General features: G+C 38.5%; 1 protein-coding gene across 1 annotated transcript; it reads right to left on the bottom strand.

Moving 5' to 3' along the window:
* Positions 1-22,255: 22,255 nt before the first annotated feature.
* On the bottom strand, positions 22,256-23,180 carry LOC138938274 (uncharacterized). The gene has a single exon (XM_070305133.1). It carries the CDS (start codon positions 23,168-23,170, stop codon positions 22,256-22,258), a length of 915 nt encoding a protein of 304 aa, XP_070161234.1. The 5' UTR covers positions 23,171-23,180.
* Between the last annotated feature and the right edge of the window lie 4,546 nt (positions 23,181-27,726).

The following is a 27,726-nucleotide window of genomic DNA, read 5'->3' on the forward strand; positions in this document are numbered from 1 at the left end:
AATAATTCAAATTTAAATCAAAATGAGAAGAAAGAGTCAATTAGTGATGCTGAATGGCAGATTTTATTAGAAGATGATATAAAAGTTTACAATAATTTGGCAGCTGCATTGATTAAAACACAAGCCTACGATGTAGCTTTAGAAAATGTAAAACGTTTTGAGATATCAACCACAAAATGTGAAAGCACTATTTAGAAATGGTCTCGCAAAAAACTTAATCTTTTTTTATTTAATCTTTTTTTTTAAATAAGTTGTATATATTCTTGATTTATATTTTACATATAGAAAATTTAAATATGTGTGTATATATATTAGGTGATAAACTTAGTTTCCACCACTCACAATTATAGCTCCAGTTGCAAATATAGTGAAAGTTAGACATCTGTCAATAAAATTCAGTACACAAAGATTCATTTTTGTGAAAGTGTACGAATTGATGCAAAAAACGCCATCAGTAGGCAGTAATCGATGCAAAATGATTCTTTTGCATGACAACGCGTGATCACATCTTGTAAAAACCGTGAAAGAAACAATGTTGAAGCTCGAATGGGAAGTTCTCCCACACCCAGCCTATTCTCCAGACTTAGCCCATCGAATTACCACCTTTTCCGATCAATGCAACACGCTCGCTGATACATGTTTCTCCAATTACGAAGAAGTTTAAAAATGGATCGATCAATAGATTGCTTCAAAAGACAGGTCGTTCTATCGTCACGGATTCCAACTTTTGCAAGGAAGATGGGAAAAAGTCATAAAAAACGATGGACTATTATATTTTGATTGGTGTATTAATTCATTTTTTTATTGAAATTGTTCAAGAAAGTAAGCGTTTTATAAATTATATTATTAATTTTGTTTCTCGAACGTTCTAAAGCGAGACGTTACGTGCGAAGCCTTGTTTTCATTCAGTTTTTGTAGTTTCTTCGTATCGTTCGATTCTGACAAACACCTCGTTGTCGATAGCCGATTGGCTCTCGGAATCGAACGATCGAAATTCCTCCTTTTTTGTAGTACCCGTATCAACCGGGATTCTTGTGCGTGGATCGGAAAGAAGGGCTTTTCGTTAAGACACTTCGTCGCAAGCCTTCACCGGGAGCACACCGAACGCCTAACGCTCATAAAGTTATAATTAAACGATAATTCGCGTGTCCGCTCATATCTTGCTGTCGCGTGCGATTACCTAAGACGGTCCGGGAGTTGGTGTCGAAAGGAATAAACCCTTTTCAACCAACTAAACCCGCTCAAATCATTTACGTCCTATCTCTCCGATCGGCGAAACAAATAAATTCTGTTAATGTGGACGTGTAATTCGAAGGCGCGGCTACAGAAATAAATGCGTTTTTCAACCAAAAGAACATCGGGAATTAAGTTTATCATCTAAGATTATGCGTATCATAGGAAACAAATGGAAATATGCCTTTTATCTCCTTCGTCTTTATTATACAATTTATAAACAAAATTTTTACCTTATTTCTCTTCATTGACTAATGCTTAACATTTCTATTTCAGGCTCTAACTCTGAGCTTTCTGAGTTCAACCGTATATATAATATTTTTGATACAATTTCCACAAGATTTGTTTTGCTATTTAACATAAACATGCAATTCATTGTTTAGCCATTTGTAAGTGACCTAAAAATAATTAATTTTGCATTAACTGTATTTACATATAAAATATAAATAAAGAATCACATTTCCGGAACCAAAAACTGCGAATAATTCCAGATCCGCAAAATATTTATGGACACTATGATTTTATTATATCATTATTCTATATGAAGCTACCCAGTCAGCCAGGTCTGTTCTAACAGATATCGCCAAGTGCTTGCTACAAATTATTGTCAGCAAAAAGGCTACAAATTTGGTACAAGAGTTGTTATTACCGATTAAGCTGGCAGATTGCCGGCAAGAATCAAGCAAAGCTTGCTAACATAACTACACAGAAAATTGGCGGCAGAAACCGAGCAAAGCTTGCTGACATGACTGACATCAGATTGTCGGCAAAAACTGAGCAGGATCTAGAGGCAATCTGATGGCAAATTGGCAGCAAAAACCGAACAAAATCTGCAGCTTATTACAAAGTATTATAAAATAGTTCAGTCGCTTATCGCTATGCGGCGCGTTATTCATTATCTATACCCGTATTCAAATTCTTGTCATGAGTGTATATAAAGCCTACAAAATGCTAATAATATTATAATATATATATTTCTATCAGTTCAATTTTTGACACAATTCTTATACAGGAAATTCAAATATTGAATTGATTTTTTGCAAATCGGACAGATAATTGTTTGATTTTCACTTATTCAAACAATTTCTGTCCAAAAAGATCTTTAATTTTATAAATTAAGTTATTTGAATTTACCTATATGTTTTAACATATTAATATATGATTTTATATAATGTCTAATTATCTAATGGTCATTTTATGACCAAAACTTATCATCATTTTGTTACTTAGGGTTAAGGCTTTAAATCTATTTAAATATATACTTTTATATGAATGGCCAAAAGCTGTAGATTTTGTTCGGTTTTTGCTGACAATCTGCTATCAGATTGTCTTGCGCAGATCTTGCTCGATTTTTGCCATCAATTTGACGTCAAATCATGTCAAGCTTTGCTCGGTTTTTGCCGTCAATTTGCTGTCAGGTTATGTCAACAAGCTTTGTCACCAAAACACAAGCTTAATGCGGACACAGATGGCACTGGATTTGTTACCAAGTTTTGAGTGAATTTGATGCCAATTTGGCAAGAATTTGTTATCAAATTGCTTACTGGGTAATTAATAAAATTATATATTCAATGCTGTTGTTTTTATAATATTTTTGGTAAAATTCTCACAAAATTTATTTTGCTACATTACCATAAACTCATTGCTTAGATATTCGTAAATTAATCTAAAAATATTAATTATGCATTAATTACATTTATATATATAAAATATAAATAAACATTACATACGTGATGCACGTTCATGCGTATAATTACCAGCTTATCGTTATCGAGAACATGCCCAGCATAAATATTCCTTCGATGCTTCCATAATCATTTTCCAACAATAACGTATTTATCGTACATATCCCAGATAGCAATTTAATAGCAAATTATCGCCAAATTGGGTCAAAACTTGGTAACAAATCCGATGCCATCTGTGTCCGCAATAAGCTCATGTTTTGTCAGCAAAGTCTGTGAACATAATCTGACAACAAATTGATGGCAAAAACCGAGCAAAGCTTGCTGACATGACGTCAAAATAGCGGCAGAAATCGAGTAAAATCTGCGCAGGGCAATAAATCTGACGCCAGATTGACAGCAAAAACTGAACAAAATTTGCAGTTTTTAGCCATTTATATAAAATGACACAATATTTTAATAGATTTAAAATCTCTATCCTAAATAGCAAAATGACGATAAATTTTGGTCACGAAATGACCAATTAGACATCCTAAGTTAGCTCTCATGAGATCCGAAAATGACGTCATATGTTACATCCACGGAAAATCATTTTCTGATGTTTTTTTGATGATGAAAGTAAGACCAATTACAATATGAATATATAATAATAACATATATTAATATGTTAAAACATATAGATAAATTTAAATAATTTAATTTATTATATTAAAAATTTTTTCGTACGAGAATTGTCCGAATAAATGAAAATCGAACAATTATATGTCCAATTTTCCAAAAATCAATTCAATATCCGAATTCCTTGTATGAGAATCATGTTAAAAATTGAACTGATAAAAATAGATATATTAAAATATTATTAGTCGTATTTCGTAGACTTCATATATACTTTGTGACAAAAACTTAAATACGGGTATAGATAGTGAATAACACGCCGCATAGCGATAAGCGATTAAGCTATACTATTTTAAATAATAGTTAATTTACAGATTCCAATCAGTTTTTGCTGCTAATCTGCCGTCAGATTCTGCACGCCAGATCTTGCTCAGTTTCTGCCGACAATCTAATGTCAGTCAAGTTAGCAAGCTTTGCTCGGTTTTTGACTTCAATTTGCTATTAGACTTTGTTACGCAGACCTTGCATGATTTTTGGTACCAATTTGCTATCAAACTACGTTACATAGACTTTGCTCAATTTTTGGCATCAATTTGCTCTCAAGTTATATTAGTAGGTTTACTCGTTTTCTGCCGCCGATTTGCCATCAAATTATGTCAGCAGATTTTGTTACATTTCTGCTGGCATTGTAGTGACATCATCGAATAAAACAAATCTTGTATCAAATTTGCATTCGTCTTGTCAACAAAATCTGTAGCAAGTTTTAATAAAATTTGTTTTTGACAGACTTGGCTATCTGGGTGTTCATTGATAATGCACAGATTCACTCCAGTGTAAGCATTCGCTCAGTTTCACTAATGTAACATAACTTTGCTCAATATGACATCGATTTAAAAAAATCATTTCTCTACTATTCCGCATTAATGATTTCTTTTCACTTTATCACTTCTCTTTCTTATTGCATTATTCCACGATACTCTTATCACTTTTCATCTGTTCATTTCATTATTTCGCGATATACAGGGTGTTCTAGACCACCGGTACACCCCTTTTCTTTCAAAAGCTAAGCATTTTAGAGAAAAACGTTTTGAACAAAAATTGTATGGTTTTGAGGGGAACATAAGATGGTGTCATTGGTTTGACTTTGGATGGCATCGTTAAGGTCAAGTCAAGGACCTCTTTAATTTTTTAAATGGAACCCCCTATTTTTCATTACATATTTTTGTAGCTTACCTCGAGAGCTTTCCAAAACACTATAATAAAGTATTTTTTCATTAAGTACTTTTTGAATTTTTTTATATTTTAATCTGACATATTTTGATATAAAAAATTAAATATCTCGTAAAATATTTAGTTTTCAATAATCTTACCGTAATACTTTTATGTACAGAATAATAAGACAAATCAATTAGTATAAAAAATAATTGTTTTTAAGAAAATTATTTACAATGTATTTTTTAAAATAATTATTTGCTTTTTTTTTGCACTTATTGATTTGTCTCATTATTCTGTACATAAAAGTATTACGGTAAGATTATCGAACCAATGACACCATCTTATGTTCTCCTCAAAACCATACAATTGTAACGATGCACCCCCCATCATTACCCAGCAAGTAGCCAGCCGGAAGTCTGCCGTCCGGCGAACACCAGCCGGGCAGTGGCAGAAGCGTCTAGCGCCCTTTTTAAGACACAAATTACCGCGGTTGCGATAAACAACCATACGGCCGTTATACGGCCGCCGTTACGCCGAAGACCGAGCACAGCCGAATGCTGCCGGAAAATCCCGAGCGTCACCCGCCGAAACGCCGCATCGTTTCGCCCAGGGGAAGCGACGCGTTTACCGTAATTACCCGCCGAAAACAACGCATCGTTATCCCCACCCGGGGGCGAACGACGCAATTACCGCTAGACGCTCGGGGAAAAAAAGGCAGCATTTCGGCATCTCAGCACCAGATCGGTACCTGAATCCGTTCGAGCAGTACACTCCGAGAGACACTACCAGATCCGATCCTAGATTCGCAGCAACGACGGAACGTGAGGTTGACGTGTTCGCAGCCTCCGCCGAGCATTCTCGGTTTCCGCGCAGTCTCCGAAATACTCACGTAAATCCGACCAACTCGACAAGAACGGAGTGTTCGCCGTTCTCCTAGAGTACGGTCTACTATCCGACCGTTCCAGCCAGCCGGACCGTGGGTTTGCGAGTTCGCTGCCCCGTCGAGCTTTCTCGACTCCGCCGAGCTATCCTCGACTCCACGGGCGGAAGCAGGGACGGAGAGTTCTCCGCCCGATCGAGGGTACTCGATCTCCGATCGCATTCCTCCTACAACTGGGAATACGCGAATAACCACGCGACAACGATCCGCCACGTTTTTACGATACTTGCGAAGATAATCACCGCGCCGAAATACCTGTCGCATACTACTCCATTGTATTCCGCGCACTGTCAAGAAAAACCAGCCTTGCCGTACACGCGCCGACCGACCGCGCCCTGTTTCTTGCGCGTCTCGCGCGCCATCAAAATAAACACGGCCTTGCCGTACACACGCCGAACGACCGCGCCCGATTTCTTGCGCGTTTCGCATACCGTCACAATAAACACAGCTTGCCGTACGAGTATCTTAAGCGATTCGATATATCGAACATCGCGCACCGAATAACGAACGCGAATCACCGCTACCGTGTTGCATAATCCGCCGCGCGAAACATATTGTAAATCGACCATTGCCGAAAGAGGCAAATAAAGACGATACCTTCTAACTCCAAGTTTTTCGTGTGTCTCACCTTTTCACGAGCCCTGATCCCGACAGAGTTCATCTGTGCGCTCGCGAAAAGTAACCCCGTTACACAATTTTTGTTCAAAACGTTTTTCTCTAAAATGCTTAGTTTTTAAAAGAAAAGGGGTGTAAGGGTGGTCTAGGATACCCTGTATACTCTGTAATGTGACGTTTTTAGTTGCTTGAAAAGCAAAGACAGAAGGGATTTCTGCATCGCATTGTGACTGTGGACAAAAAATGGATTCATTACGATAACCCCAAGCGTAGAAAATCATGGGGATATCCCGGCCATGCTTCCACGTCGACGGCCAAACCGAACCCAGCAAACACAGAATATAACTGCTATATAACATGGGAATAACATGTAATGTAACAGTTGTTATGCCTAATTTATATTAGGATTATATAATTGTCTCTTATTTATGCAATATGTAGGATTTAAGTACGTATTATATGTACCGATATGCGTAGTATCGCATGTCGATACTGCGGCTAAATCATAAAGCAGTAACGAATCCTTTAGCGAGTTGCCGCTAAGAGAGATTTTTGTTATCGCGTGCGCAATCTTTTATTTTGACGTATGCGGCTAGCCGTAATAGATCACAGGGTAGCCGCGAGTCCGAAAAGATAAGCACTACTCTTCGGTCGGCGTCTTTTACTCTCCGGGCATAAACAGACGAGCAGCAACGAGCGTCAGTCAGTCCTTCGCCGTCAGTTAAGAGTTGTACTACATTCGTATATTCTTTATATTCCTTTATAATAAATATCTGTTTTAAATAAAACCTACAAATTGGGGGCTCAGCCGGGATTATAGCCTAGAGTGTAGTTCTAGCAGACGACCATAAAAAGTGCCTTAGAAGTTTTCAAGAAGTTTTCTAAGACATAACTATAATGACGGAAACAAGTGCCAGCGCAGCAAACGACGATCTGAATGCGAAGCTGACGGACATGCTCAATTAAGGCAAGAATTGAAAAAACGAAATTTGAAAACGGCAGGACTGAAAAATGAACTCATCCTAAGACTGTTACCGTTTATGCAACTCGAGCGCGAACACGGTGAAACAGAACAACACGGCGAAGTTAGAAATAAAAATGATGAAGACGCAAGCAGAAAACAAGGAGACAGCAGCGAAAACGACACAAGTCTGAGCGACGAAGATGAAGTGCCGATTGTTGAAAAAAGACAAAACACAGAAAGGGCCCGAGGAAATCAATTATTAACATTCAGAGATGTTGAAGAATCCTTAGAGACGTTCAACGGAGATGACAAGGTTGATGTGAAGAGGTGGATCAAAGATTTCGAAGAAATGGCTGCATTGTGCGAGTGGTCCGATATTCAAAAAGTAGCATACGCAAAACGTCTTCTTCGCGGGTCAGCAAAACTGTTTGTTAAACATGAAAGATGCACGAAAACATGGAAGAAGCTGCGGCGTGCATTAAAGGAAGAATTTGTTAATATCGTGGACAGTCGTGCAGTACACCAAGAGTTATTACGACGAAAGAAATCATCTGACGAATCATATCAAGCATATATATATAAAATGCTTGAAATTGCCGCGCAAGCCGACGTCGATACACCATCGATAATTCGATACATTATCGAAGGAATACAAGACGATGCAGTTAACAAAACAGCGTTACACGGAGCAAAGACGATACGTGAATTAAAAGAAAAATTCACTCAATATGAAGCTATAAGGAAGAAAAGAAAATTAAAGACGAAGCAGTCGAAGCCAGAGGAAAAGAAGAAGATGACTCAAGGGGACACGAATACAACGACGACGAAAAGATGTTTCAACTGTGGTAGCAGAGATCATTTGGGTAAAGTGTGCCCGATGAAAGAGCAAGGCGCCAAGTGTTTCAAGTGTAATCAATACGGACATATAGCCAAATTGTGTAAGGGAACAGTGAGTGTACAGAAAGAAGCCGCGTGCGTAATTGTTAAGAACACACAACAAAAGCAGGTAAAGCAAGTAGAAGTCGCGAATCAATGTTTTGTTAGTATTATAGACACGGGCAGCGATTTGAGCTTAATAAATCGAGATTGTTACGAGAAGATAGGTTGTCCGAAATTAAACAATAAAATAAATTTTGACGGTTTAGGCGCATTAAATAATAGTACGTACGGCTCTTTTGCAATAGATGTTGCTATTGACGATGAAACATATAAAATTGTATTTCATGTCGTTGATAATGAAATAATGAAACATGCAATCTTGATTGGTGCTGACTTTTTAAATCTAGTTGAATTACATTCGATAAAAGGTCAGGTAGTTATCCGAAAAATTCCTGAAAAATCAATTCACGCAAGTAGTACAGAGTTACCCGAGGTGTTAAAGGTTGATATAAACGCAGATCCATTTGACTTTTCATATATCTCTGATAAAAACTTACGACGCGAAGTAGAAGTTATTGCAAGAAATTATGAACCTAAAAAAACGCGTGAAATCGGTGTTAAAATGACGCTAATTTTGAAAGATGATATTCCAATTTACCAAAGACCGCGTAGATTGTCTCCATCGGAAAAGGAAGAAGTTGATAAACAGTTAAAAACGTGGATAGACGACGGTATTATAAGACCCTCTAATGCCGAGTACGCAAGTCCTGTTGTACTAGTTAAAAAAAAAAAATGGTGACACAAGAATCTGTGTAGACTTTCGAAAATTAAACAAGAAAATCATAAAAGATCATTATCCGTTGCCGTTAATCGAGGATCAGTTAGACCGGTTGCAAGGCGCGAAAATGTTTAGTACTATTGACTTAAAAAATGGATTTTTCCATGTCAAAGTGGCCGAAGAAAGTAGGAAGTATACTTCTTTCATTGTTCCAACAGGTCAGTCAATACGAATTTATACGGATGCCATTCGGGCTTTGCAATTCTCCGGCTATATTCCAAAAGTTTATAAATGCTGTATTTAAAGATTTAATTTCTGAGGGAATCGTATTAACTTATATGGACGATCTAATTATTCCTTCGCAGAACATTGAACAAGCAATTGATAGTTTAAAACGCGTATTAGAAGTTTCAAGTCAAGCTGGTTTGCACATAAATTGGCAAAAGTGTAAATTTATTCAAACAGAAATTATATACTTAGGACATATCGTAACGGACGGAACTGTAAAACCCGCGGAATGCAAAACTAATGCTGTTATGAAATTTCCGGTCCCCAGATGTGTCAAAGATGTACAAAGTTTTATCGGCCTCACGGGTTATTTCCGTAAATTTATTTATCAATACTCAATGATAGCACGACCGCTAACAAATCTTTTGAGGAATAATATAGAGTTTCGGTTTGGTAAAGACGAAGAACAAGCATTTCGAAGTTTAAAACTCGCATTGATCAATAAGCCTGTTTTAAAATTATATAAAAGCGGAGCCGAAACGGAATTACATACAGACGCTTCAAAATTTGGTTACGGTGCGATATTATTGCAAAAGGATTATTTAGACAATGCTTTCCATCCGGTCTATTATGCAAGCGGGAAAACTACTCCAACTGAAGAAAAATATACTAGTTATGAATTGGAAGTACTTGCAGTCGTCAAAGCATTGAAAAAATTTAGAGTATATTTATTAGGCATTCATTTTAAAATTATTACCGATTGTAAAGCATTTACTTTAACAATGAACAAACGAGATTTATGCGTCCGCGTGGCTCGATGGGCTCTTGCATTAGAGGAATATGACTATGAAATTCAGCACAGGCCAGGGAAAAATATGATGCATGTCGACGCACTAAGTCGATATCCCCTCCCAGAAATTTTGCTCGTTCATGAAAATAATGATAGTTTAATCGCTAGATTTAGAAAAGCTCAGAGTACCGATCAAGATCTGCAAAAAATCCTTAAACTAGCGACACTCAATAAAGTCGACAGTTATATAGTAAGAAATAATTTACTGTATCGAGATCATGGTGGCGAATTATTGTTAGTAGTACCTAAGACGTTACAAAATTCGATAATTAGACAAGCGCATGAGCAAGGTCACTTTGGCGTTAATAAGACGGAAATGCTTGTACGAAGAGACTATTGGTTTAAGACTATGCGATCGAAAATCGAAAAAGTAGTAACGAGTTGTATAAATTGCATTCTAGCAGAGCGAAAACAAGGTAAACAAGAAGGATTCTTGAATGTAATTGATAAAGGAGATGTTCCGTTACATACTTATCATGTGGATCACTTAGGTCCAATGCCAAGCAAAAAAAAAAATTACCGTGATATTTTCGTCATAGTTGATGCGTTTAGTAAATTCGTGTGGTTATATGCTACGAAATCGACCGATGCTGCCGAAATAATCGACCGTTTGTGCAAACAATCCGTTGTATTTGGAAACCCGCGTAGAATCATATCAGATCGCGGTACGGCGTTTACATCAAGCGCGTTTAAAGAATATTGTACCGAGGAAAAAATTCAGCATCTTCTTATTACCACGGGAATACCTAGAGGTAATTGGCTAGTCGAAAGGGTAAACCGTACCCTTATACCACTTTTAACTAAATTGTCGGCCCCAAAACCAGAAGAATGGTTTAAATTTATCGATACTGCTCAGAGATATTTAAACACTACGCCGAGCAGGAGTACGGGCCGAACACCGTTCCAATTAATGTTTGGCATTCACATGCGATTAAGAGAAGATACACAAATACGCGAGATGATTGAAAACGAATGGGCGCGAATGTTCGAAGAAGAACGCGACGATATCCGACAGGAAGCCAAAGAAAAAATAGCCGAGATCCAAAGAGAAAATTTAAAGACTTTTAACAAAAAACGAAAAGTAGCATTAAAATATGCGGACGGAGATCTTGTCGCGATTAAGAGAACTCAATTTGGTCCGGGACTTAAATTTCGTAGTAAATTTTTAGGCCCTTATCGTGTAACTAAGGGAATGCGTAATAATCGGTATATAGTTGCGAAAATAGGTGAACATGAAGGACCGCAAGAAACTTCTACGTCTGCCGATTATATGAAACCTTGGTTGCATTTCGATGATACAGATGAACCTGAAAGCGAGGACGAAGAAGGAACCGAAAAATAAAGAATAAAAAATCACAATTAACATTCGAGGACGAATGTCTTACAGGACGGCCGAGATGTAGGATTTAAGTACGTATTATATGTACCGACCCAGTCAGCCAGGTCTGTTCTAACAGATATTGCCAAGTGCTTGCTACAAATTATTGTCAGCAAAAAGGCTACAAATTTGGTACAAGAGTTGTTATTACCGATTAAGCTGGCAGATTGCCGGCAAGAATCAAGCAAAGCTTGCTAACATAACTACACAGCAAATTGGCGGCAGAAACCGAGCAAAGCTTGCTGACATGACTGACATCAAATTGTCGGCAAAAACTGAGCAGGATCTAGAGTGCGCAATCTGATGGCAAATTGGCAGCAAAAACCGAACAAAATCTGCAGCTTATTACAAAGTATTATAAAATAGTTCAGTCGCTTATCGCTATGCGGCGCGTTATTCATTATCTATATCCGTATTCAAATTCTTGTCATGAGTGTATATAAAGCCTACAAAATGCTAATAATATTATAATATATATATTTCTATCAGTTCAATTTTTGACATAATTCTTATATAGGAAATTCAGATATTGAATTGATTTTTGGCAAATCGGACAGATAATTGTTCGGTTTTCACTTATTCAAAACAATTTCTGTCCAAAAAGATCTTTAATTTTATAAATTAAGTTATTTGAATTTACTTATATGTTTTAACATATTAATATATGATTTTATATAATGTCTAATTATCTAATGGTCATTTTATGACCAAAACTTATCATCATTTTGTTACTTAGGGTTAAGGCTTTAAATCTATTTAAATATATACTTTTATATGAATGGCCAAAAGCTGCAGAATTTGTTCGGTTTTTGCTGACAATCTGCTATCAGATTGTCTTGCGCAGATCTTGGTCGATTTTTGCCATCAATTTGGCGTCAAATCATGTCAAGCTTTGCTCGGTTTTTGCCGTCAATTTGCTGTCAGGTTATGTCAACAAGCTTTGTCACCAAAACACAAGCTTAATGCGGACACAGATGGCACTGGATTTGTTACCAAATTTTGAGCGAATTTGATGCCAATTTGGCAACAATTTGTTATCAAATTGCTTACTGGGGATATGCGTAGTATCGCATGTCGATACTGCGGCTAGATCATAAAGCAGTAACGAATCCTTTAGCGAGTTGCCGCTAAGAGAGATTTTTGTTATCGCGTGCGCAATCTTTTATTTTGACGTATGCGGCTAGCCGTAATAGATCACAGGGTAGCCGCGAGTCCGAAAAGATAAGCACTACTCTTCGGTCGGCGTCTTTTACTCTCCGGGCATAAACAGACGAGCAGCAGCGAGCGTCAGTCAGTCCTTCGCCGTCAGTTAAGAGTTGTACTACATTCGTATATTCTTTATATTCCTTTATAATAAATATCTGTTTTAAATAAAACCTACAAATATAACACCAGAATATATAACTGCTATGTAACATGGGAGTAACATTTAATGTAACATTTGTTATACCTAATTTATATTGAGATTATATAACTGTCTTTTATTTATGCAATATAACACTAGAATATAATTGGTATGTAACATGGGAGTAATATATGTAACAACCCAAGTAACAGAGTAACGTTAAAAGACGACATAATGACATTTATTTTTGGTCTATAATGTCGGCAACTAATAATTGACGTTTAAAAGACCTCATTTCTTAGATTAGTTAAAGACGTAATTTTGAAGACATCCTATGATCGTTCAAATAAAGTCCTGTTGTAACTAATATTGGGATTATAGTTCATTTGCTTACCGCTATGCGGCGCACTATTCGTTACCTATACCCGTATTTAAATTTTTGTCATGCGCGTACATAAAGCCTGCAAAATACGGCTAATAATATTGTAATTATTTTTATCAATTCAATCTCTGATACGATTCCCGTACCAGGAAATTCAGATATTGAACTGATTTTTGGAAAATTTAACAGATAATATCCGATTTTAATTTATTCGGACAATTTCTATCCGAATAAGTGAAAATTGTTTGTTATTATTTGCTTAAAATATTGTAATAAACCGCTTTCGCGAGGCGGTCGTGGATAACTCGGTCGGGATCCGGGGCTCGTGAAAGGGTATCGAGAGACGAACGAAAGATACGTTAGGTAGAATATAATTTATTGCGTGTAAGTATGTGTGTATACAGAGTGAGTGTATGTGTAGGAACGCTGTATGTGTGTGAGCGTGTGCGCTTGTGTGTGAGTGAGATGGTAAGCGAGCGAGTGCGTGTGCGAATGTGTAATATCTACGTAGGCTTTACAATATATCGAAAGTATATGTGTGAGGCGAATGATGATGTGTATGCAACAAAACGCACTCGTGTATGTGTGAGTGTCGGAATTGGTTAGCGGTGTGGTCGTGTCGGTCGCGGTGCATCCGAATTACGGATGCACGGTGCGGAGCGCGATTTCCGGCGATTCGATAAAATATCGATTACGGGGGCGGATCTGGATTTCGGCAGAGGCCGCTAACTACCGAGCGGTAATTTCGGTCGGGCCGGTGGGCGGTCCTTAGATGCGCCTGTACTGATTTGATTGCGTCGATCGATGTCGCGGCAGGATGAGATCCTCCTCCTTGAGCGGGACTTGGCGCGCCGTATTAATGGCGAGTCCGATCGCGGTGATGGCGGTCGCGGAATGACTGCGAGTTCGCGGATATCGCGGTATTGTTTCGTCGAGGATGGTCTTCCCGTAAAATGCAGGAGTGTAACGGCCGACGGGAACACCCGTCAATGGCAGGGAACTCCCTACCACTGGATGATCGCCGTTGCATTTAGTTGGACGGATGCGTGCGAGGTGTCGAGAACTCCCGACGGAGGCTGAGTACGCCCAACCTCGTGTTCCTCGGTCGTAGAAGGTCAAAGGATCGCTCTTAGAGATGCCGCAAACTCTCGGCGGAGGCTGGGTACTCCCAACCCCGTTTTCTCTCTCTTTGAGCGTGGTTTCAGGATCGTTCTGGATTCCAGGCGTCTTACAGACTCTGGTGGTTGTTGCGGAAGATCTGGTAGCGAAATGGAAAATGTGCTCTTATTTATACCGCTTTTTCCGGCGGGTGCGCGTGCGTAATATGCCTGACTGTTTTAAGACATATTGTTTAATGTTGAACCGCCGCGCGCGACTCGGGTGGTTTCGGGAACGGTTGGTACGGTTACCCGAGCGCGGCGACGGTTCCCGGTAAACAACGCGTCTTAACGGCGGTTATAAATTCGAACCGTTTCTCTCTATATCTTAAAAATGGGCGCTCGGCGCCTCCGCATTATGCCCGACCGGTGTTTGTCGGGCGGCGGACTTCCGGCGGATCGACGGCCGGGTAACGGTGGAGGGATGCATCGTTACAATATAAAACATAAATTAACTTCTATATAAATAAAATCTTTAATTTTGTTACGTCCTGGCGACTCCACGATTCCTTCCTTTCGCAATGTTGCGGCAACGATAATCGATCGGTGATAAAAATAAGTCGTTCAGTAAATAGAGCATCTTGCGCCACGCATTTCTTTAAACATCTAGTCACTTGTCAATATTAATATCTATGAACAACCGTGGGAAAGACGCGAGAGACCGGTGACGAAACCGCGCCAGTCGCCTAAAAATAAACAAAATCAGTAGATACCCTCGAAATAGAATTTTCCAACGGAAGAATAAATTGATATCGAAAAGATAATAAAATTCCCTCTAAGAAAATATCCGACAAACGTAACTAAATCAATAATGATGAAACTCCTGTGACAACATACCCAGTAACGACGGTAAGACCCTTTCTAATCAGATCACGTGCGCAAGACAAAACCTAATGCCCAACTGATATCGAGATCACCAATCGACGATCGCCACGGGTAAAAATTCGAAAAGTAGGCGAAACACCCCGCCTAATGAGGGCACTGGCATGTTGTGCCTCTAGCCGCTAAGGAAGATGTCTTTTAGGATTTGTACGCCCAAAGGATTAGGAATTAGGATCCACGCTCGAAATAAGACACTCCCAGACGTTAGGTATAATTTAGTATATTTTGCAAGATTTAATACACTTTCACTTATTCGCGATTATAATAGTCGGGCGCGATACGTACGGTACTTCGATAATATTGAGCGAGCGAGTAGTCTGCGAGTCGTCGCTCGCGAGATGCATCTCGCGCTTATTATATCTCTTAATTAATTAGGTCGTTGATTGGGGAGGAGTGTGGTGTCCCTGACCGGAGCATGTCTCGTGCTCCGCTTGTCAGTCTGTCTCGTCAGCTGCTTACTCAGCTTCCCAGAACTTGACCGTGACTTCCTTCTCTTTAGTCACGTATATTACTTTTATTTTATTAGTATTCTTTTATTACTTTACTCTTTCCTAATTTTCCTTGATCTCTTTTCTAATTTTAATGCTTTGCTTTACTCAGCTCTTTTTTACACTGTTCTGTGTCACTTTAATGTTTTATTCTTTAATATATTAAGAAATTGGTCGGGTTACAACAGGCATAATTTTTAATTCGTTGGAGACTTGGAAGATTCCCACTCTTAGAAATTAGAATACACCCCTAAAAAAGAGATATAAAAAGAGGACCCAAAGGGCCACTCACTCACTTGCTTACCACTTCACTTACTTAGCACTTGCTTTATTCACTTAATTCTGTGCGTGCATCTTCAGTTAACATAAGTCTCATTAAGTGCCGTGGCACCGCGAAAACTACTAGAAAAATTATACCAGTGCACTCATCGCCTGATTAATCTGGACCCCGGCAACCCGGCACATTAATAAATTCCACACCTTCACCTATGAAACAAAAAGTAAGTCACATTCATCCAATTTAATTTGCGCTATTAACCCTCGTAAGACATAACGCATTACGTTATATTATATTAACGCTGGTTTTCATAGTGAAAACCAGATCCGGCATTCCAAGCCAAACGGTCATTCGCAGGAGTCAGAGGACTCGAACGCCGGTAAAATGCAGATTCTGCGCTACTCACAATAACAATTCAACAACAGTATCTGTTAGACCTACTTTTCCCCCCTCGCCTAACTACCCCTCCCCCAGCTACTCCCCAATCTACTTCCCCGAAGTCACTGAACCTCCGCTTTCCCCTCGTTCCTTCTCCTCTCTTTCTACTGTCCTCCTAAACAATTCACCCCCAACTTCCCCGCACCTTTCAGAGTCGGAATTCGAGCAAGCGATAGAAGAGTTTTGCAACGAATTGCCCGACCTGGAAGCCGACTCATCTTACCAGGATTAACCAAAACTAAAAATTCCCCCTTCTCTCTCTCTTCCTCCTTCATACCGCATCCTCTTACTCACTCTCACACATACACACACATGTTTTATTTTTTTATTATTTATTATTAAACCTTTACATTGTATTAACCAGTCAGAACCTAAAATTTAACGGTAGAGACTTTCCCTCGTCATTCTGACTGATGCCCTCCGTACCATTGTAACACCCGCGGAGCGATAAGCTCAACCACACACAACCACTCACACTCACACGATAAATGTAATCATTTCCTACATATATATTATATATCATGTATTCGAACTTTTATTTTTATGATGAATAAAATTATATTTTTTTATTAATTAGACATTTCTTAACCCCTCTCTCGTTCCCAGTACGAAGATCGCACTAGGTGCCATCCCGCGTAAAAGGGATTAAATTCCCTGACCGAAAAGGGACCACCGAGCGAACGTCTGAATAAACAGCGTAATAGCGATCCGAACAGTCGTTTACCTGCTTTGCGGACCTATCAGTTCGTTCGACCCGATTCCGAACGCCACGAGACGTTTAAACTTCAGGAAAATAAAAGATAGTTGTTGCGCCCTTCCGTCGACTCATCCTTCCTCGAGTCTGGACGTAACAATTTTATAAATTAAATTGTTTAAATTTAACTATAATATATATCACATTAATATGTGTTATATTACTATTGTAATTGGTCTTAATTTTGCTGCCAAACAAACGTCAAAAGATGATGTCCCGTGGATGTGACACATTGACGTAATTTTCGAATCTCATGAGACCTAACTTAGGATTTTAATTGGTCATTTTGTGACCAAAATTTATTGTCATTGTGACGTAAGTTTGCTACTTGGATGAATTATTACATGACTGTAACAATCATATAACATTTTAGTAACATGTTATATTCCTGTTATATAACTGCAATTTTATATGAGTGGGAAATTACAACTAACGTGAATGTAACATGTAACAAATACGTTATATTGCTTGTTACATTGCGTTTCATTATGGCAATGTTACAGTTATGTATCTGTGTTTGCTGGGAATATTCACGGCTCCAAGATCATGCTCTGTATTTGGTGGGACCAGCTCGGCGTAGTGTATTATGAGCTGTTAAAACCGACTGAAACAATCACAGGCGATCGTTATCGAACGCAATTAATGCGTTTGAGCCGAGCATTAAAAGACAAACGACCGCCATACAACGAGAAACACGATAAAGTGATTTTGCAGCATGACAATGCTCGACCCCATGTTGCGAAAGTGGTCAAGACATACTTGGAAACGTTGAAATGGGAAGTCCTACCATACCCGCCGTATTCTCCAGACGTTGCTCCCTCTGACTATCACTTGTTTCGATCAATGGCACACGGCCTGGTTGACCAGCACTTCCGGTCTTATAAAGAAGTAAGAAATTAGATCGAGTCGTGGATCGCTTCAAAAGATGACCAGTTTTTTCAACGCGGGATTCGTGCGCTGCCCGACAAATGGGAGAAAGTAGTGGCCAGCGATGGACAATACTTTGAATCATAAATGTATAACCAGTTTTTTACAATAAAGCCTCGAATTTCGGGAAAAAAATGGCGGAAGCAAAGTTGTACACCTAATAAGATAGCTTTTAGTATTAGTACTGATAAGATAATTTGTAATTGAAAGTGCATTACATTGCATTTTTATTTTATTGCTTATTTTACACTGATTTGCTTCCTCTGAATGAGGCTCGTAATCGCTCGAGGTTGTCGGAAGTAATGAAGACGACACCGAAGTCGACACAATGTCTGCATCAGATTGTTTTCTACTACTCAGAGTGTTAACTCTCATCAATGTGATTGTAATATTCTGAGTATGAAGCTTAATCAGTGAGCAACTCGTATCAGATACAGGAGTTGTAATATTGCACGATACATATTTACTGCGGACATATGATATAGTCGTAAGTTAACTTGTACTCCTTTATGATGAACACACTTCTGTGAGTCGTGTCACTATCGGAACAGATACTGAAAAAATGATCTAAGTTTGTATTTTCGACTTCTGCAGATTGAACCGTTGTTTCCTAAATAATAATCGTTTATGTAAGTTTTAGCATTTATATTACTATAGTTCTCTCAATCAATCTTATTTTCAAGATCATACACTTATTGTAGGAATATTGGGTGTCACATTGTCCTTGACTTTAGCAGCAGGTAATGAAGAGTATTCTGTAATCGCCAAAATATCTGCAGCCTCTGATTTGCGTCTTCGCTTCTCAGAAGCAAGGCGAAGAGGATGATTCGCAGTTCGTTTTTTATTGGGTTAGTAAGAAAAAATGTGCGGCACAACTCCAGGTTTTATTTTTATAGGCCCACCCATTAAACAAAAGCGAAATTATCCATGTCGTCTTTTAGCTAGAAAATATAAACAGAAAAGAAATAGCTATCATTTGTACAACGTATCATGGAAACGAATGCCTTATTTTATAATACTCATTCACAGATACTACTCTCGTACACTCCAAAATTTTAGAAATATAATTAGTAATGATAATAACAGTTTTTTTTTTAATACTTATGATAAAATAATCCTCGCAACAAAAATAATTCGATTTTGTTGGTTCGTCCGGACGCCGGGCCAATCGAAACCATAACTTTCTTGTTGCCTCTTCGCGTGAGACTGACAAATACTTTACTGGGTGCAGTTTTCGTCGTATTTTTGCACAAGAGTACAAAACATCATCGATAGCAAGTCAACTTGCTCATGTTTTTGATATATATGTACAGCCCAAATTAAACAAAAATCGAACATACAGCACGTATTACGCGTATTATGCGCTTTCGACAATCACATTGTGACGTCACCTTCAACTTCGGGTAATCTCGGGCAATTCCGGCGGCAATTCAAACAATGAGTCATCCGATTGCGTTTTAAAACTGCTATAACTTTTTAAATATGGAGTATTTTGTAAAAACAAAAAAAATTTATTAAAAAATTTATATATCCTCTATTGATTGATAATGTTGCCAGAACCAACTTAAAAACCGAATTCTCAAGCTCTCTCCCGCTCCCCCCGAACCACTCCCTCTATCCTACTGAGTATCCTACGCGTTAACTATTGGCTCCGTAATTTTTCTTTCGATGTTGCTCTTTCGTTTTGCGTGGGCGCCTGCCGTACCTAGCGCCCAACTCGGTTGGTTTGGTGGTAAATCGGATGCTCGGGATCGCGGAAATGGTACTCGAGACACGCGCCAATGATGTGCCGAGGGTACTGAAGAACCGCCCGCCGAATAATTAAATATTCAGTAATTAAATATAATACGGTCATAACTCTTATAACCTTAATATTTTTTATCTTATCCGCGCGATATATATTCTTATAATCTTACGTTATTATCTTATACGTATATGTACGCATATACACAAACTGGTCTCTCAAGGCATAGTTGCACACTCAAGCAAATAATCCCATATGAGCGCTGCAAACGCTTTGAGGGGCAAAATCGCTTTGCGTGCGAGCATACCCAGCAAACACAGAATATAACTGCTATATAACATGGGAATAACATGTAATGTAACGGTTGTTATACCTAATTTATATTGAGATTATATAACTACATCTTATTTATGCAATATAACACCAGAATATAACTGCTATGCAACATGGGAGTGACACGTAATGTAACAATTCAGTAGGATAGTAAGGATGCTTCTGAGCCACTTTGTCATGGTGCGAGAGAGAGGGTACCGATGGAGAGGGAGAGACAGAGATATGTGTCGGAGCAGTTTGTAGGCGCCCGTGGGGGGGAGTTCGGGCTGGGCGGGTGAATGGGGGGGTACGTAGGGCGAGGGGGGAAGCGGGGGGGGGGGGGTACGAGTCGCCGAGAGCGCTCGAGAGATGGCGCTCGGGGGTCGCGGTTCCTCCCGATTCGACCTTGACGCGACTCGTTCTTTAGGGGACGCGCGCCGCTTCTAGCGCGCGATCCGTTATCGCGATTCTTTAGGGACGCGCGCCGCTTCTAGCGCGCGATCCGCTGTCGTGATTCTTTAGGGACGCGCGCGACGCTTCTGGCGCGCGATCCGCGAGTGGACGTCGGGCGCCCGGCGTTGAGGGGGACGAGAGATCGTTATTTTTTCGTTCATATTTATATAATATAATTGTAATTTAATTAACAATAAAACACACACATAAACAGAAATATTAGGCTTGTTTTATTAATGTGACAATTATAAAAGAAATATGTTACAACAAAAAAGGTTGGCATTATGCTTTGTGATTATGACATTAATAAATCAGATTCGATATTTATATTCCGCTAAAAAATTTGATCTAACTACAATATATTTATTATTCAGAAGGAATGCGCGAGAGATCGTGAAAACTAATAATATATTCCTCCCGATTCGACCTTGACGCGATTCGTTCTATAGGGACGCGCGCCGCTATCGCGATTCTTTAATGACGCGCGCCGCTTCTAGCGTGCGATCCACGTGCGTTACTTACGTACGTGTGTGTGCGTTACTTACGTACGTGTGTGTGCGTTATGTACGTATGTGTGTACGTAACATACGAATGTGTATGTGTGTGTGTGTGTGTGTGTTACATACGTGTGTATATGTTACGTACGTGTGTGCACGTTATGTACGTATGTGTGTGTACGTTATGTACGTATGTGTGTGTACGTTATGTACGTATGTGTGTGTACGTTATGTACGTTATGTATGTATGTGTGTGTACGTTATGTATGTATGTGTGTGTACGTTATGTACGCGTGTTTACAAATTATTGGCGCTTGCAAAAGGAAATCATCGATGGGAGAAAGCGTATAATGTTACGAGATTAAAAATAAAAATAAACGTGCGGTTGCAATTTAATATAATAATTAAAATTTATATATTTAAAGAAGAATAAACACATCGATCTTTATAATAACATCTAAAAGATCGAGTGATATAATATAAATTAATGTTTGTCTCTTGACATGTTTTTGATGATTTCAGACGATACTAAGCAGCACCAAGCGCTTTGAAAAAAGTTATTTGTATAATTTGTTTTATCCTTGGCTCGGCACAGGTCTTTTCACCAGCACAGGTAACATAAGGGGGCATATACCTTTCTCGGACAAAAAAAATAGCATATTTCATGATTTTTTTTCGGCGAAAATATAAAAGCTACGAGGATCGGTTTTTTTCACAAATAAAAGTACACATTTTAGATTGCATTTTTTGATTTTTGTTTATTATTTGTATGGAAAGTACTTTCCCTACAGCCCCTCGCCCTAGGCCTTGCATGTCTTGTACGGTTTTGCGGTACCGGCGGAATCTCCGAGCTGGTTTATCTGAAACAAAGAAATCAAAAAGGGTCTTAAAATTTATGATATTTTGTAGTCCCTATCGGATGGGATTTCTAAAATTTTGATTTTTAACAGAATGGCGGACTTTCAAACTTAAGATATTGATTTTTGGCCAAAATTTTCATTTTGTTTAAAGAAAAAAAAACAGAAATAATTAAAAAATTGCAAAAAGCATCCGATAGGGACTACAAAATTTTATATACTTGCGGTAGATCTAAACCGCTATTAAATCGGTTGAGCCGTTATCGAGTTTCGGCCGGTACCGATTTTGAAAACATGGTTTCGAGAAAAAAGCTTTTAAAGTTTTACAACAGGTTTACACTACAATAAAACTGATTTTTTTCAACTTACATGAAATCACCTATTCCAGGCCCATAAAGTGAATCCTCCTTAGCAAAATTTTCGTCCTCCAATTGACTTTTGGCAAGTCGGCGATGAATTCTGGCCTCCCGAGTCGCGTGTTGCGCGCGAATGTCTGCTTGGCTGAATCGGCGAGTGTCACTTGAAGCTGTGAATTGCGCTGCATTTCGCCCAGTTTTTATCCCCATTGTGTTCATTATTTTTAATAAAGATGTGGCTCCTTCATTGAATAGATAAACTGCTATATATGTTGCTGTTTCAACGATGCGAGCACTGCTGTTCGTAATTTTTGGGGCTATTCTCCAAATTAAATTATTATAACTTTCGTTAGTATTTTTGGTAAACCCGCCGAGACAACGTTTTAGCAACGTTTCATTAGACAGGTCTTTATAGATAGGGTGAATCGCATTCAAAACCTCTTCAGATAAGGTTTTGAAACTTTGCTCATACCTGTTTAAAGTGCCGTTGGCTTTTGCCGGTTGCCACTCACACCACGATTTGAAGCCTTCGGGACAAAGTTGGTGTTGCGGATCTTTTGTTGTCGAACTGTAATGATGGAATGTAGCCCAGATGGCGTCTCGCATTTTTTCCACCGAATCATAATTTCGACGAATTGCAAGACCGTAATATACGCTGAGCTTGCCAATCATCTTCGCAGTTAACTTGTTTTGGCCACCAATACCTTTATTTTCTTTTTTACATTTTCGGAGTCGCGCGCCCATTCGTTTTTGCACGTGTCCAATGCATTCCTTTTTATTTATAATCACATTATCTCCATACGGTTTAGAATCAATGATACCTTTATAGGTTTTTGAATCGCCATCGCCAATGTAGTCCGTATATTTAACTCCATACAGGTTTTCGGATCTCTGAAACATCTCTTTGATGGCGTCCACTTCCATTTTGCCAGATGAACCGTGATGATTCATGTGGCAGACTTGTTCGTGTTCAATTTTCCACTCATTGTACTCTTCAGTATCTTGTTTTTTGCCCCAAACTTCGCATGCTTTACAATAAGCGGACTTGATGTTAACATCCAGAACTTTTTTTGAATGAATACCGATTAGAGAGCAAACGCCGAACGCAGAAGTAAATCCGCGCTTTTGCCATGTCCCGTCCCCAGAAACCGCCAGCTCCGTAACAATATCCACTTCTTGTTCCAAACTCCTCCTCAGCTGTTCTTCTTTTACCGCGTCTCTCATAAGTAATTCAGCAACGGCCTTAGACGCTACATGAATGTTTTTCTGAATTTCATTATGCGACTTTTCGGCGACAGGAGGCGGTAAATCCATCAATCCGCAAAATTTTTTCTCTCCGTTTGCTCCTTGGCCTATGCAGCGCATAGCAAAAGTAAAACGACGATTGATTTCAAATGCCGAACCGATTTGCGGACAAGAAGGAATAAGTGTCGGCTCGCAAAGTTCACAAGTTAACATTATCTTGAAGCCAAGACCTCGACTGCTTTCCGAATAGAATTTAACGTTGCCCCCACATTCTTTACACTTTACAAACTGCGAAATTTCAGTAAAAACGGAGTAAAAATTCAAAATTCGATAACCGATACTTTCATCTTCGGCCACTGGCACGTCGGAACGATTCTCCAATTTTTTCGCAGCATTTAAAGTGGTGTCTTTTTCTTTTTCCATATCCCATCGATTGATTGGAAAACTCCGTTTACGCTTCGTATCTTTACGATACTCATTGCTACAATGAGCTTTTCGGGAACCTTTCGATTTGCGCATCGCGAAGAACAAAATAACACTCAAACAAAACCTAGCAATACGCACAACACAGCTGACACCGACTGAATATAGCCTAAAAACTATTATAACCTCTACTATTACAGCGTCATCTGTTGAGAGAAACGGCTTTAGGGTTTCATTCTTAAAACATTAGACATTCAAAATATGCAACAAAAAAAAAATCGATTTTTCCAACCCGAGAAAGGTATATGCCCCCATAATGGCATTAATATATTGTATAACCGTACATATTTTATTATCACAATTTGTTCTCAATTTGTTTTCATCACAGAAAATCAAATAAAATACAGAATTAGTTACAGAATTATACTTGAATATTATTTTTAACGATAAACTCTTACATAACTTCTTTTTGGTACTGTAAAAAGTAATAAATGTGAAAAAAATTTGCAAGTAATATCGTATTGAGAGATGATCTCGCCGTGTATTCTTAAGTAAATAGAAGTAATAGATATTAGAGATAATAGATAAAAGTATAGATATTTTTTGTGTGTCTTATATAATATATATTTCGTATACTTTGAAAATTATAAGATTAAGATTAATTAGAGATTAATTAAAGTTATAAGATTATAAGTTAAGTCTAATAAGAACTCGATCGCTTCAGCCGTTATTCAAATTTAAAAATCTCAGATACTCTCAATTGGCCGACTCGCGTATAAATAGGCGGAGTACCTTGTTATTGCGCGTGACTTAGCGCGAGACACTATCGTATCTCTTAATATCAATTTGAAAAAGATGTGAACCAATTAACTGACATTTATTACAAATTATTTGCGCTTGCAAAAGGAAATCACCGATGGGGGAATGCGTATAATTTTCATAAAATGCTACGCGATTAAAAATAAAAATAAACATGCGGTTGAAATTTAATATAATAATTAAAATTTATATATTTAAAGAAGAATAAACACATCGATCTTTATAATATCCTATATCTCGTTTCTTTTCATCGCGCATTTCATTAAAATAATCAATGATATAAAATTGACGGTCAGATATTGCATAATGCGAATGATAGGAATATCAATATTTTTTTACATTTATCGCGCTTTTTCATTTTCTGTGTTAGACGTTTGTTGTCCCTGATTCTTCTCCTACATTACAAGAGCAATATGAAAGCCCGAATAACCACGAAGATGTTTATGTCAATGTCGTGCACCGCTGCATACGCAAGTGATAACGAGGGCCTTGGAATACCCGTTGGTAACGCATATAACACGCAGATCCATTCAGATTATGGAATGTATATTCTTTAGTAAATCGTAATTTGTGAAACACGAATACCGAAAATAAATGTAAGCTATAATTATAACTATAGAAGATGCTTCATCTTTCTCTTCCGTCGCACCTATCACAGCCCTCGTAATCAAACGCCTAGCCAAGCTGTATGGAACGTTTTGTTGTGCCCCTCGGTGGAGGCACGGGGTATTTACTGGGATCGTTGGCCACTAGGAACTAAGGAGTTCAGGATCGTGCGGGGTCGTCTCGCTGTTGAATTAAATATGTAGTGACTAAATTCATCCAACTAATTACTATTTCTTTGTATTTCTTCAATTGAAATATTTAACTATTTAAATCAAATATACCACATGTTAGATTTATTTAGTCACGTCTTAGTTCTCGAGGTTAATAAAAAAATTTAACTTTTAAATTACTGTCGCTAAGTAATCTATTAGAGACGTAACTATATCCGCATCAATAGAGTTTCTTAAATAGTCGATAGTATTTGTATAAAATAAAAATTTTAATAAATATTTTGAACACGTAATCATTTTCATATAAGTTTTCTCAAATACCGCAAGTTGTTAGTTTGGTTTGATTGTTATAATTTTATTAAATGTATACCCAATCGTTTCGTATCACCATCTCGTTAGCAAGTCCCATAGTTACGTAAGTCTTTTTATAGAATCTTCTTTGATGATAGTATAAGTGTTATTAGCCTTCAACAATTCTTCGATCCTATTAAAGTATTCATCTTTATCGAGAGCAACTGTAATGTTCCCCTTGTGTGCGCTAGAGGCAATTACATTATCATGTTTAAAAAATTTTTTGGTATTAACAGTTAATTGTTTAATGCGTATGTTAAAATCACTTTTCGGGATCGAGTAGTTCGGGAAATTATTGATACGATCTATTGATCATCGATGATTGCCTAGATCACGCGATATAACGTCGGCATCGGCTTGTCGTAGTCGCACGACGTCGAGATCCGAGCATCGCGTGTCGCATACGAGGGGAAAAGAAGTATTCTCTCCGATATATCCTTCACCGGCGACCTTGAAGGCTATCTTCCAGGTCGTTCGCGCAGTCAACGTACAAAATCTTTAACGAAGTTTCGGCTCGTTCATTTGATTAGATATATCTAGGGTATAAGGTTATCTTTAGTGCTACGAGACGCGTTTCCCCTTCCCACGCTCGTTACGTTATTACATAATTAGTATTTTCTTTTTTTCTTTTTTAGTTCTCATTTATGCACTTGCAATCTGCGTAGGTCGCTTGATTAAATGCAAGGCACAGATTTGCTCGCCCCCCGCCTCTCCCCTCCTTTCCATAAATTTACGGATACCTGTACATTTTTTTCCGAGACGATCAACTTAATGTAGGAAAATCACTATAACTGCCCGCGCTTAACGTCTATGTTTAATTCTTAACGATAAATCGCGGCTCAATTTGATTTTTAAGGATCTTTGATTGGTCGTGTCGGAGTGTGTCTTTTGATTAAAGTTTTGCAAGCTTGGCAGTGCCCATATAATTAATTAAACGCGCTATCGGGGCACGCGTCGAGATCGCTGGCACACGATCCCCCAAAATGTTCGTCTTTTTAGATAACGCGGCCTTTGTTGAGTCTCGCGTAAGGACGCATCTCGACCACATCCGCCTGCCATAGGTTGTCGTACCCGCGCACCGCGACGCGGGAAGTTTCTTCTCGCGGGCGCGTGCAATTCCTCGACTAGTCTTCGTTTTTCGACGCTCATAATTCTCTCCTCTTTCTCTCGAGAATAACGCTGGGTGGGATCTCTCTCTCGAGCGGCTCGCCGCTCCCGCTAATCTTCGCCAGTTTCCTCACTCTTCCCGATAGCTCGTCCGCGTCTCTCTTCAATCGCGACGTTGAATTTTCGAATTCTCGTATCTTCGTCTCGATTTCGCCGCGGAATTCGCCGCGACGCGCAATTATTAATACGAAATAAAGTATTAAATAGAAAATTTTAATGAGCAGTTTTGGCGCTGCGTTGCTAAGGAGCGAGTAGTAAGAGAGGGAACCGTAGGCGTGAGTCAAGAAATCCGGCCGAAAGATGCAACTAAATCTCACCACTGACATACACAATTATAACATACACAATTATAACATACACAAAAAATAAAAAAAGGAAGCGACTATCGGTCAGGATATGCGACGAAGAACCAAGATATTTTTTGCGGTCAATGGTCGAAATATGTTCTGCATTCAACATTACATTTATTTCAATGGACATCTTTCGTTTTGTCATAATTATTTAAAATATTTCACTATCGGTTGTATAGAGTCAAAACAATTCACATAATTGCAAGGCATATAACGGATGTAGGGTTGTCGTTATATTGTTTTTCTCTCTTTCTCAACACGCGCATTCCATGAATAAGTACTCTGCGTTGATACCACTTGATAGAGATTCTACTCTCTCGACAAGTACTCTGCGTTGATACCACTGCTT

This window comes from Polyergus mexicanus, unplaced genomic scaffold (genome assembly GCF_030449975.1).
Source record: "Polyergus mexicanus isolate NDT 795.1 unplaced genomic scaffold, iyPolMexi1.0 SCAF_1, whole genome shotgun sequence".
NCBI classification, from domain to species: Eukaryota; Metazoa; Arthropoda; class Insecta; order Hymenoptera; family Formicidae; genus Polyergus; species Polyergus mexicanus.